The sequence below is a fragment of the Ostrea edulis genome, chromosome 2 (assembly GCF_947568905.1).
Source record: "Ostrea edulis chromosome 2, xbOstEdul1.1, whole genome shotgun sequence".
NCBI classification, from domain to species: Eukaryota; Metazoa; Mollusca; class Bivalvia; order Ostreida; family Ostreidae; genus Ostrea; species Ostrea edulis.
This window is the reverse complement of record NC_079165.1, coordinates 8,568,784-8,583,255: the sequence shown is the minus strand read 5'-3', so window position 1 is coordinate 8,583,255 and position 14,472 is coordinate 8,568,784. Positions and strand designations below refer to the sequence as shown.

The 14,472-nt window shown below is 35.6% G+C and overlaps 1 protein-coding gene across 1 annotated transcript in view; it reads left to right on the top strand.

Annotated features, from left to right (window-relative positions):
* The first annotated feature begins 2,259 nt into the window (after nucleotides 1-2,259).
* Nucleotides 2,260-14,472, top strand: part of LOC125681337 (medium-chain specific acyl-CoA dehydrogenase, mitochondrial-like) — a 31,642-nt gene continuing 19,429 nt past the window's right edge. The window contains exons 1-3 of the mRNA XM_048921372.2: nucleotides 2,260-2,393; nucleotides 5,915-6,017; nucleotides 13,643-13,740. Coding sequence (XP_048777329.1) covers nucleotides 2,376-2,393; nucleotides 5,915-6,017; nucleotides 13,643-13,740 — 219 coding nt within the window. The 5' untranslated portion in view covers nucleotides 2,260-2,375. The remainder of the gene's footprint in view (nucleotides 2,394-5,914; nucleotides 6,018-13,642; nucleotides 13,741-14,472) is intronic.

The window sequence follows — 14,472 nt, the reverse complement described above, 5'->3', positions numbered from 1 at the left end:
TATCTATTTTGCTCTCCTCGTTTGTCATTGAATTAACAATCAGGTAAAGAGTTCACACACACACACACACACACACACACACACACACACACACACACACACACACACACATATATATATATATAAAGTCAAAAAATAAAATCCAATACTCAAACTTTTATCTATAGCGCTTTCGCCCTGCGGGCTCGTCAGTAGTATATATATTTAATGCAAATGTAATGAATATTAACCCTTTTTACCGGTAATCTTATTTATGATGACTTATTTTCTTGAAATCCTTCTATAACATCAGTATATGTGATTTGAAAAATGGCGGATAATGGGACTGCTGAGCATGACATGTTAAGGAACATTCAACAAGCCATCATGACTGGTAGCCGTTGTTTTGTACAGTGCGTCTCCATGATCATCATTCTCCACGGGTCTCGTTTGCACACCCGTTCACTTCATAGCGAATTGCGGACAAAGCAGTGCTGACCATTGTAGATATGGAAGAATTTGCCATAATGAATTAGATCTAGATTCACCATTTATTCCCCACGTGCATACAAGGTTCGCAACTTCAGGCGGGAAGCTGAAGGTTGCATCACGGGGAGCATTCATTAAGTCGATCGTAGTTTTATATGAGTCTTATTTTTTGATATCAAAAAATCGATTTTCGGATATCAGAAAATACAAATCATTTTTTGATATCAAAAAATCGAATTCTGATATCAAGAAATCTAATTCTTGATATCAAAAAATGATTTTCTGATATCAAAAAATCGAATTCTTGATATCAGAAAATAAGGTTGATTTTCTGATATCATAAAATCGAATTTTTGATATCAAAAATGTGATTTTTTGATATCAAAAAATATAAATTCTTTTTTTGATATCAAAAATTCAATTTTTGATATCAAAAATTCGATTTCTTGATATCAGAAAATGATTTTTTGATATCAAGAATTCGATTTTATGATATCAGAAAATCAACCTTATTTTCTGATATCAAGAATTCGATTTTTTGATATCAGAAAATCATTTTTTGATATCAGGAATTCGAATTCTTGATTTTGATATCAAGAATTATTTTTTGATATCAGGAATTGGAATTATTGATATCAATAATTATTTTTTTGATATCAGAAAATACCTCAAAAATATTAAAACGGCACCTCATATTTATTAGTGTATGCGGTATAGAAAAAGAGTGATTAAAAGAAAATGGTTATACTTGTTATAAATATTTATTTTATAAAATTATTATTACCATTATTAGTATCAATTATCATTGGCGATCTAGGGGAGGGGGGGGGGGTGATCATGTCCACAAGTAATCTCGGTTGAGATTCGGCTCGGCTGAATATTTTGACTGACGCCTTCACCGAATCTCGGAGCAGTCCTTCATAATTTATGTCTGGAAATTTACTTTCAGCTTCGGTCACTTCTAGCAATTATAATGCACTTAGGTAACACTGCTGTTCGATTTGACTAGTACTGTTAAACTAACTATCTATATTACTTTCCATTTAGGTATAAAAATCCTAAAAATAAAAACAGGCACTACATTTTCCGTTCAAATGAAGATTTCCATGGCACAATATTTGAAGAGTTCCTAAAGTCTGCTTTAAATATCTAGTTACTGATACATCGTATCTCTACATACCTACTTGCATTTCTCTAATTCAAAAAACAAACTATAGGAACTCTTCAATGTTGGAAGATAAAATATTGCGCCATAGAAGTCTTTGAACATTTGAACGGGAAAATTATTGATGGTTTATTTTATGGAATTTACATATTTAGACGGAGCGAACAGCAGTGTCACCTAAGTGCACATTAATAAATTTCCAGACTTGTGAAGGATTGCTCCGAGATTCGGTGAAGGCGTCAGTCCGAATATTCAGCCAAGCCGAATCTCAGCTGAGATTAGTCCACAAGCACCTGCGATTTAATTCAGTTTTAAAGTCGTATAATTTACAATAGTTTGACAAACATGCTAAATTATTCTAATGGCAATGGAAACTTTTTAGAATTTTTTTCTTTTGCACATCAAAAACGCAGTGATGGATCAAAAAGATGTTGTGTTTCTACAATATTGCTTACATATGTAACTGGTTACATTAATACTTGTTAAAATAGAAAATATCTTATAGAAATACTTGTTTGCATTTTCATCTCAAAATATTTCAGGCCAAAAATTGTCATTTCTCGGCCATTTCCGTAACCGCAAATAAACGGTTACGGAAAATGACGAACGTGATCCGATTGTATTCAATTAGCTCGGGCTCGGGATTTGATTTTATGCAACCGAGCCGAAATAGGTTGCCTAACAAACACCAATAGCTGACCTAGAAGAAACTACTGGATATTTTGACATTTAGAAGAAAATTATGACATCTTTGAGGCAGGTAGTAAAGTTTTGAAAATACGTTTTTATCTATATTAATTAAGATTATTATCTATGACCGTGCAAAGTATTATTTCGAATTATCTCTATTTTTCGAACTTTGAACCCTTGAACATTTTAGCTTCTATATTCTTGATATTAGATAAATGCGAAATACCTATGCGTAATATTATAGAAACATGTTTTATTAAATATAGAGGGAACATCCTTGCACCCTTTGGATATTTTTTTTCTCAGGTCATATGGACCTTGAAAACTATGAGGGACCTTATTATGAAACCCCTGAACAGGTTGGGAACACTTCCCCTCTAGCGAGATCTTCTCGCTATAACGCGATTATCCCTCTTTAGCGAGAATAAACATTACCATAAACAGGTGTTTTCAGTGTATTTATTGAAAATATGGAAAATTCTGTGCAATGCTGAATAAGTGAGACAGTAATCTCTTAGTACTGTGATTCGGCTTGGCTAAATATTTGGACTGACTCCTTCACCGAATCTCGGAGCAGTCCTTCATAATTCATGTCTGGAAATTTACTTTCAGCTTCAGCCGGTTCTAGCAATTAATGTGCACTTAGGTGACACATACTGCTGTTCGCTTCAAATAAGTGATTTGACTGTTCAACTAACTCTCTATCACATTAATACTATTTTTGGGAGATAAATCCAAAATAAATATAAAAACCTTATTTTGAACAACCTGTAGTTTGTTCTTAAGCTCAATTGTCAAGCCTTCATTCAAACCAGGATGCACATGCAAAGTCAATATGACATTGAATTAAAGCATTACAGTGATTTCCTGGATATGGAGACAGACATGATTTGTACCTGTATAAGAATTTCAGACGTTGATTTACTTTTTACTCGTGGATTTGTCTCCAGTAATATAGGAGCATTCACTATGTGTAAATTTTCATTCTAAACATGGCATTATATAGATAAATCATTTCTAGGAGTGAAATATTTCACACAAGAGTAACTTACAAAGAAAATCCTGCACAAAATTTAAAGTTTGTCCTCCAGAATGCACCAATTTGAATACTTGTTTCTAAAATTTTATAGGGGGGGAGAGGGCATGCCCCGGAATTACACCATAACTATGGCATTTAAATTGATCTGCCTCAAATTCTAACTTCAACCTCTTACTTATTTTTTTATTAAAAACTCTCACAAGAAACAAATTTATGGGCCGGAGAGATTTTGGGAAGTGTACTAAAAAGAAAAGGTGTTCCAAAGAATTCCTTTGTTTAAAACTACGCAAAAATCACACCGCGAAGGCTGTTAAAATTTAGAGAAATTTCGATCATATCCGGAGATGAACAAACTAACTGAAAAGAATAGTTGATTATATGAAGTAACTATTTATTGCTAGCTCAACAATGCATCTGTCCCACAGAAACGCATGTGACTTCTCAATTCTTATTTCATATAATGGACCGGCTCGTGCCGGCTCATAATTAAACAAATTTGGCCCTTGATAAAACTAAACACTTGTTAGGTTTTTTGCTGACTGTTGTGACAGAAATTTCTCAGGTTGTATATCTACAGCTTTAACACACATCATAAAACACGGATATGCCGTTTCTCTGTCAACACTGGCTTACATGCACGTTTCATACAGATCAGAAATATTGAGAAAGAATAAAAAGTTTTATTATATGCAGATGACACAGCCGTTTTATTCTCTCATTTTAATGCAAACATAATAGCAAGGAAATTGTCATCTACATTAGAAATCTGTCATGATTGGTTGATAGACAACAAACTGTCACTTCATCTGGGGAAAACTGAAAGCATTTTGTTTGGACCACAACACAAACTTTAATCTTTTGATAGTAGTTCTTTTTCCATAGAATGCAATGGTATCAACATAGAATGTAAATCATGTGTCAAATACTTAGGAGTTTTTTTGTTTTTTTTTGGGTAAATGTATTGTCTGCAGATCAAATTGTTGAAATTATTAAACAAGATTTACCGTGGCCCACTTTTAAAGATTTTTCTATATATTCGAATGTAAAACTTTGATCCCTATCATGGCCCCAACCTACCCCTGGAGGCCATGAGTTTTACAAACTTGAATCTACACTATGTCAGGAAGCTTTCATGTAAATGTAAATTTCTTTGGCTCAATGGTTCTTGAGAAGATTTTTAAAGAGTTTCTCTATATATTTGTATGTAAGACTTTGATCCCCTATTGTGGGCCTCATCCTACCCCCAGGGGCCATGATTTTAACAAACTTAAAATCTGTACTATGCCAGGAAGCTTTCATGTAAATGTAAACTTTTCTGGCTCAGTGGTTCTTGAGAAGGTCTTTAAAGATTTTCTTTATATATTTGTATGTAAAACTTTGATCCCCTATTGTGGCCCCATCTTACCCCTGGGGGCCATGATTTTAAAAAACTTGAATCTCCACTATGTCAGGAAGCTTTCATGCAAATTCATTCTTTCCTAACCCAGTGGTTCTTGAGAAGAAGATTTTACCTAGATATATTCACATGTAAAACTTTGATTCCCTATTGTGGCCCCATCCTCCCCCCAGGGGCCATGATTTTAACAAACTTGAAACTGCACTATGTCAGGAAGCTTTCACGTAAATTTTTACTTTCCCTATATATTTGTATGAAAAACTTCGATCCCCTATTGTGGCCCCATCCTATTCCTGGGGGTCGTGATTTTAACAAACTTGAATCCTGCACGATGTCAGTAAGCTTTCGTGTAAATTTCAACTCTTTAAAAAGATTTTAAATGACCATCCTATTTTCGCATTTTTGTGATTATCTCTCCTTTGAAGGGGCATGGCCTTTCATTTGAACAAACTAGAAATCCTTCACCCAAGGATGCTTTTAGCCAAGTTTGGTTGAAATCCATTAGTATTAGAGATTTCTATTGTACAATTATTTTTAAAGAGATCTGGTTGAATTTTAATATTAGTTTGATTCCTTTTATGATAACCCTTGAGCACTATAGTAATTCAATATTTTGAGAATTGTATTTGTACACATAAATGTTATTGTATATTTAGATCAACTTCTTCATGTAAGAAATGCACAATGATGCCATTATTTGTATACATGCAAACTATATTTATCAGGGCTTAATATCCTTGCCGGTAAAAGAACCCAATTGAAAATTGACCGTTTTTTCCTGACTTCTGATTGACTGCGTCCACATACAGGTTTTGTTTTACAGCATCGCTAGAGTCTGAGCTCTAGTTCCCAGTGAAGAATGGTCTTGGTGCCAGTGCATATTGAAAACCCTGGTTTAATATGTAAATATGTATATCAAGAAAGAATTGCAATTAAAAAGACATTCCAGATGCCATGTTGCCGTCTAAATTTTGCTACTCCTCCGAAATTTCCTGAAAAATGCAGCTAATGGACATATTGTATGTATGTGGTACTGTTGCTGCCACTTACTGGTCCTTGTATAAGAGTGTGTGATAAGTACAGTAATATCAAGATGCACTATACTTTTGTTTAATCAAACATTTACAAACCTAAATGATTGATTTTTATTTGTTAGCTACCCCAGAAGTTGGGCTGTCTGTTGCGACAAGTTCCCAGAAGATGTTACTCAGTGGCTACACAGGCCAGCGCAGAGCAGACTGGCTCCGGAGTCAACTTCGGTAATTCATTCTATTCTGTAGGTTTAATAATACTAAATGTTTAAAGCTGTATGACCTGATGTTCATGTATTATTTTTGTATATGATTACGTTAAAGCAGATTAATTACTTTATAAAGTTATTGACTTTCCCTTAAAGGTCATATGAAATGATTTCTAACAATGGTATTTTACTTTAAAAACATAAAGATGGGTATGAATGAAGGTCAAACAGTGTTTAATAAAAAATTATTGTCTTTGGATTGATAAAAAATAAAGCTGTAAACTTGTACATAGAATGAATTTGTTACCCGCTTATCGTTCTTGATTATGTGTGTTTGTGACGTCACAACGACCCATCGATGTAAACAACGCAATGAAAATAGTGTAGGCCTGTCGTTTTGTTCAACGAAATATCTCGCTGCATTTAACGGATATGGACTAATTTTTGTTTTCTGACGAACTGCCCGAATTTGTGGTTCAACAATATCAGTTTAAACCAGTCAGGAATGATGCACGGGAAGTGAATAACGTTCTTCAACAGAGGATGATATTGAAGAAGTCAACACTGCAAAGGCACCTGAAGTATGGTCACTACTACCCCCTCCTTTTCTGACTTTTTTATCGGGGATAATTTCTCCTCCAAAATGCATAGATTCCTTGTCTATCCCATGAAAATTTCGATTTATGTAATCCTTTCCCACTTTTTGTAAGCTTTAGAGATTGACATTCTACCGGTAACAATAAAGCTGGTAAAAGGCAAGTGGGAAAGTCAAACGATTACATAAATCGAAATTGGGATGGGTTAGACAGAGAATCCACATATTTTGGAGAAATTATCGCCGCAAAAAAGAAATCAGAATAGAAGGGGGGGGGGGGGGGGGGGGGAGGGGTACTGTCCATACATCATGCAGATGCCTGTGGATTTCAAGACCCCATGCCATCAGATACTGAAGTTTAACTATCTATTTAAAAAGATTAGTTCTAGTCGTTTGAACTTGTGTACATTTCATTTATGAAATAGTTTAACGTAGTTCCACACTCCTGTGACGTCATAGGATTTTGCAACGTCAATGATTTAATGATAGGAACATAAATTTTGTTGGAATCTTTTTCAATAATTATTGTAAAAAATCTTGTTAGCCATAAAGTATTTCAAAAGTCTTAGTTATATTTGAATAGTCAATGATATGTTTCAAAATATTGAATCCAAGGACAATAACTCTGTTCTCATTAAATTATTTATCAAGTCCATAATGCGATAGATTTCCTTTATTTTTGACAAACATTTTACCAAGGTGATAAGGAATCATTATCTGTGTCTTTTCATGAAATTACATAAACTTTTTACCCCGAGTGATTTTAAATAGCTCAGCTTTATGGTGCCATACTTCAGTTTTTGATGGGGGTATACATAATCTGGAAGCTATAGATTTGAAATTATTAAGGAAAGGTATGGATTTTTTCCCATGAATAACTATAACAGATGTAACTCTACTAATATAAACAGAAAAAATGATATGTAAACCATGCTATAAGGAAAGTGCGTCCACATTTGTTTGTTTTTTAACATTTTGGAGAATAAAGCTAATTCAATAATTTTGAACATATTATTCTAAAACTTGATGAACATATTGAAAATGACATGTGTTTTAGTTATTGACATGTTTCCCGATAAATAAATACAATTCAAAAACTATTTTGTTGTTTTTATATTAAAATAAAAACAAATAACTGTTTCCAATGAATTTCATAAAAATCTACATCGGGGTACATGACTTTAGTGGTGTATGTAATGAAAATTAATATGGAAATCCTTAATTGTTTTGCCTTTTTCCATTACTCTGAATGTTAATTTATTGATTCCAAACAAAAAAATGCTACCTAAACCCCAAAAATCCAGGACTAAGGACCCACCTTAAAATCTCTAATGGCAATCCCATTTTCCTTTTTATAAGATGATTGATTGAGATTGAATATTGTTTTACGCCCCTCTCGAGAATATTTCACTCATATGGAGACGTCACCACTGCCGGTGAATGGCTGCAAAATTTAGGCCTATGCTCGGCGCTTATGGTCATTGAACAGGGAGGGATCTTTATCATGCCACACCTGCTGTGACACGGGACCTCGGTTTTTGCGGTCTCATCCGAAGAACCACTTCTTTTGACAAGCAAGGGGTACTGCTCAAGGACCTATTATAACCCGGATCCCCACGGAATACGAATAACCACAATATTGAAATAGCGCTAAAATATTCTTGTAAGTGTAGAGTACCCTAAATGCGGTAAATTTATCATGGATGGCATCTGTTGTACTTGCGCACGGTTCTTCATAATTAGTTAGTGTTTCCTCATGTGTCCCAATTTAAGTGTAAAATTCACAAATCGTTGTTTTAATGGGAGAGGGGGGTGCTTCTATATTTTTCAATCGTAAAAAATTGCTTGCGTTTATAATTCTATAGCAGGTATTTACTTTCTCACTACATCCCCGCTGTTCAAATATTATTTTAATGAGAAAAAAAATAAATTTTTTTTTGATAAGCATATTTAGTAATATCAGTACTGATATAGTATATGGAATATAAATTATAATTTCTGAATGATACTTCATGATTTTCTTTTTGAATTTCAGAATTAAAGGTTTATTTACAATTTTAATTCAACTGAATTTTACAATTAATAATAAGAAAATAAAAGTTACACACTTTTGGGATACTCATGTAGGTACATGTATATTACACGTGTAGGCCTAATAAACATGAAACTATACGAATACTATTGACTGATAGAGTTTGTAATGTAGATAAGATATGAAAATATAATATAATTTTGAGTAGATTTATTCAAAGTTCACGTTCATTGATGAATTATTATTTTTTGATGACAATGATATCCAACCTTTTTGTAATTTAGTAATACATACCAGTGTCTTCGCTTTAACTAAGCGGTTGACTTTAATTTATATTTTGATTTGTCTCAGTCTTTGGAAAATATAAAATTATTGGCACAGCGTCTGATTTGAAATTGATCTATTTGTGTCCACATTGTTTGGCTACCGATGGATGTACTGAAGTGCAATGTTCATGGCAACACTGAATTCATCGCGTCGGAGATTTTGTATACCCATATGTTTTTTTCTTCTAAATCTGGTATCCCTTGGGAAGAGGTATAAATGCACCCTCTTCTACAACCTAACACATGTACTACAATTAAATGCAGCACACTTTGGCATTTTTTAAAGTTATGCAGTTTTAAAATACTTTGTTATAGGCCTATCATGTTATATAAGGCCTACTTGTTTACATCACAGTGGGTCTTTTTGACGTCATCAGCAAGGGAGATCAGCCGCGATCATCAAAAATAATTTTCGTGATCGAGTACATTTGATCAGCTGTTATGACGTTATAATGCATTGAACAAAAAAAAAATAAAAATGAATTATTGTTTAATAAACCTTGATTTATGAATTTCCATACATAACTCAATTTCTTCAGATATCATTTCATATGACCTTTAATTACATGCTTGAAAACATCTGCATGAAAAAGAAAACTGAGAATGTTATTTAGAAAGTACATGTAAATATAGTGTGGTACATATATAAATCATCCGGAAAACCCCGGGCCTCTCATCCAAAACACGGTGTTTTTTACCCATGCGCGTCAGGGGAATCCCAACATGATGTATTAACTCGTAGACAACAGTCTAGTTTTAAGGCTGAAAGAGCTTAATACAAACACTGGGCAGACAGAAGTGTGAGTTGTAGGTTTTGGATGAAACCTAACTCCTAGCAGTGTCACTGTTGGCATTGGCATGATAAAGAAATTCACTGTAGACAAACAAGTCACTAACACTACTACCATATGTCCATTTACAACATTAAACCATGCATACTGTAGACAAACAAGTCTCTAACACTACTACCATATGTTCATTTACAACATTAAACAATGCATACTGTAGACAAACAAGTCACTAACACTACTACCATATGTCCATTTACAACATTAAACCATGCATACTGTAGACAAACAAGTCTCTAACACTACTACCATATGTTCATTTACAACATTAAACAATGCATACTGTAGACAAACAAGTCTCTAACACTACTACCATATGTTCATTTACAACATTAAACAATGCATACTGTAGACAAACAAGTCACTAACACTACTACCATATGTTCATTCTGAGAATAAGAAAGTGTGCAAGATTTAACATCAGAGATGTGTGGTGCAGCTGCAGTGCTATTTAGTAATCTTCAGTACTTGTAGTATTGATGTGTGAATGGTTTGCAGAGTCATCAAGTAAGATTATTGGTCATCTTTATGAAACAGGATGTATAGGGTGATGTCAATTCTTATCAGAGTATGACTCGATCAGGATCCTCACAATGATAGAAAGCTGCCACACTTAACAGTAATCGAGGCTGATCATTTGCATGATTGTTAGTTCAGCTGCGCCGTTATTGTAAGAAAGGGTTAGTGTATGTGTTTGTCAGGGATTTAATGAACGATGGGCACTAGTAATGCATTAAATAGGGATTGTCGTACATCACATAATTTTCAGATATAAGGCTGAGCAGGGTGCGTGACATGTGTCGTTGGTTTAAATTGATATAATGCAAATGATTTTCTGAATGGGAATAATGTAAATGATTTTCAGAATATGAACAATAGGCTTTTAAGCAAAGATCTATCAAGAGTGCTTGACACTGTCATGCATTTATAATGGTTTGCATACATTTGGGTTCAACTGCATGGCAAACACTGTGACTAGGTGTCTGTGGGTGTCTGATGTCTGGGTGTTTGTCTGGTGTCTGTGGGTGTCTGTCTGGTGTCTGGGTGTCTGATGTCTGTGTGTTTGTCTGTGGGTGTCTGATGTCTGGGTGTTTGTCTGGTGTCTGTGGGTGTCTGTCTGAGGGTGTCTGAAGTCTGGGTGTTTGTCTGGTGTCTGTGGGTGTCTGATGTCTGTGTGTTTGTCTGGTGTCTGGGGGTGTCTGATGTCTGTGTGTTTGTCTGGTGTCTGTGGGTGTCTGATGTCTGGGTGTTTGTCTGGTGTCTGTGGGTGTCTAGGTGTTGGATGTCTGGGTGTTTGTCTGGTGTCTGTGGGTGTCTGATGTCTGTGTTTGTCGTACAGAGTGTACGTCTGGTGTATGTCTTATGTCTGGTGTCTGTCTTATGTCTGGTGTCTGTCTTATGTCTGGTGTTTGTCTGGTCAGTCTTCATGTCTGGTGTCTGTCTGGTGTCTGTGGGTGTCTAGGTGTCGGATGTCTGGGTGTTGGTCTGGTGTCTGTGGGTGTCTAGGTGTCGGATGTCTGGGTGTTTGTCTGGTGTCTGTGGGTGTCTGATGTCTGTGTTTGTCGTACAGAGTGTATGTCTGGTGTATGTCTTATGTCTGGGTGCTGGTCTTATGTCTGGTGTCTGTCTTATGTCTGGTGTCTGTCTGGTGTCTGTCTGGTCAGTCTTATGTCTGGTGTCTGTCTGGTGTCTGTCTTATGTCTTGTGTCTGTCTGGTGTCTGTCTTATGTCTGGTGTCTGTCTGGTCAGTCTTATGTCTGGTGTCTGTCTGGTCAGTCTTATGTCTGGTGTCTGTCTGGTCAGTCTTATGTCTGGTGTCTGTCTGGTGTCTGTCTTATGTCTGGTGTCTGTCTGGTGTCTGTCTTATGTCTGGTATCTGTCTTATGTCTGGTGTCTGTCTTATGTCTGGTGTATGTCTGGTATCTGTCTTATGTCTGGGTGTCTTTGTGTCTGTCTGGTGTCTGTCTGGGTGTCTGTTTCGTGTATGTCTGGTGTCTGTCTGATGTCTGGGTGTCTGTGGGTATCTGTATGTCTGTCTAGGTGTCTGTTTTGTGGATGTCTGTAGGTGTCTGTCTGAGTGTCTGTGTCTATTAGGTGGTTGTCTGTCTGGTGTCTGATGTCTGTGGGTGTCTGTATGTCTGTTTAGGTGTCTGTTTTGTGGATGTCTGTTTTGTGGATGTCTGTAGGTGTCTGTCTGAGTGTGTCTGTTAGGTGGTTGTCTGTCTGATGTCTGTGGGTGTCTGCATGTCTGTCTAGGTGTCTGTTTTGTGGATATCTCTAGGTGTCTGAGTGTCTGTGTCTATTAGGTGGTTGTCTGTCTGGTGTCTGATGTCTGTGGGTGTCTGTATGTCTGTCTAGGTGTCTGTTTTGTGGATGTCTGAGTGTCTGTGTCTGTTAGGTGGTTGTCTGTCTGATGTCTGGGTGTCTGTGGGTGTCTGCATGTCTGTCTAGGTGTCTGTTTTGTGGATATCTCTAGGTGTCTGAGTGTCTGTGTCTGTTAGGTGGTTGTCTGTCTGGTGTCTATGGGTGTCTGTCTGATGTCTGGGTGTCTGTTTAGGTGTCTGTTTTGTGGATGTCTGTAGGTGTCTGTCTGCTCTGTGTCTGTGAGGTGGTTGTCTGTCTGATGTCTGGGTGTCTGTATGTCTGTCTAGGTGTCTGTTTTGTGGATGTCTGTCTGTGTCTGTGAGATGGTTGTCTGTCTGATGTCTCTGGGTGTCTGGATGTGTGGGTGTCGGTCTTAGGGCTGGGTGTCTTTTGATGTCTGTCTAATGTCTACATGAAACCATCTGTATGGAGTATGTCTCTGAAATTGGTGATCTTCATTATTTTGTATATATCATGTATCTCATCTCTTTCAATCTTCATTATTTTGTATATATATCATTATATCTCATCTCTTTCAATCTTCATTATTTTGTATATATATCATTATATCTCATCTCTTTCAATCTTCATTATTTTGTATATATATCATTATATCTCATCTCTTTCAATCTTCATTATTTTGTATATATATCATTATATCTCATCTCTTTCAATCTTCATTATTTTGTATATATATCATTATATCTCATCTCTTTCAATCTTCATTATTTTGTATATATATCATTATATCTCATCTCTTTCAATCTTCATTATTTTGTATATATATCATTATATCTCATCTCTTTCAATCTTCATTATTTTGTATCATATCTCATCTCTTTCAATCTTCATTAAACAATTGATCTTGAGTTGATATACTGAGTGGAATTCAAACTCTGATTCACTATTAATTCTGTAGCTCAGTGGTAGATCATTTGTTTCATGACCGGGAGGTCGAGAGTTTGAGCCCCATTCGTGCCATTTGGTTGCATCAATCCTAAGACATGAATATAGGTAGTGATTGCTCCTTTGCCAAACACTTAGTATTTAGAAGTGAGAATCAAGGTCTTTCTGATGTGACCTTAAAAACAGAGGTCCCGTGTTGCAGTAGAGATTGTCACAATAAAGAAGCCTCACTGCTACGGCCCTGAACGCTATAAGCATGTCTAGATCTGTTGTACTTCACCTACAGCTGTGGATGTCTCAATATGAGTGGGGAATTTTCAATGGGACACAAAACAAACAACCACTATTAATCTCAGTAAAATATATGTACATTTCCTAATGGAGTTCAAAGAAATATATACTGTTAATCTCAGACACATTACCTAATGAAGTCCAAACTCTCAGCCATAGTTCAAGTTCAGAACAGGCAAAAACAGCACATACTGTTTGTTAGAGGTTTAAGTGATTTTCTGTATTAATTCTATTGTCATGCATGGCATATTATTCATCACTGTATGTTTGTGATTTTATTAGAATTATCTGATGAACAGAAAGAGTACAGAGATTTAGCTAGGAAATTCTGTCGGGAGGAGATTGTGCCTAGTGCCCCTCATTATGACAAAACAGGGGAGGTAAGTCTGCATCTGGAGGAATCATATATAGCATGCATGAAGATGTTGATAAGCGAATCTGATCAGCACACTGTCACAGACAGGCACAGTAAAACACGCTTATAATGAATTCACGCTCTCACCAAAATGATTTTCATTCCCTGTAGTTTTAAAACATGTTATGAACTTGTTGATTTTTATAAGGAATTAAAATTGCTCGTCCCCAGCACTTTGCTATAAGCGTGTTTTACTGTATATTTGAACTGACTGTAATGGAATGAACATTTTCTTTCATGTTGAGTGATTTCATGAGATTGTTTAATATTGGAGACATAGAATGGCGGCTAAATATAAGAGTCCTTTTAGAGTTAATAATTACCATGGGTACTGTCATTTTTAGCTCACCTGAGCCAAAGACTGAAGTGAGCTTTCCTGATCAGAGCTTTCCGTTGTCTGTTTTTGACACCATTGTTGCTGTAATTGTAAACTTTTTACATTTTCATCTTCTTCTTCAGAACCACTTGGCCAATTTCAACCAAACTTGGCACAAATCATCCCTCTCCAAAGGAAGATAATATTAATTGACAGCAAAAATACATTGACAAATTTTAAAAATCTTCTTTTCCAGAACCAGCATGTCAATTTCAATCAAACATGGTACAAATCAACATTGGGTGAAGGGGATTCAAGTTTCAAATGAAGGGTCATTCCCCGTGCAAAGGGGAGATAATCATTTAAAAATCTTCTTCTCAA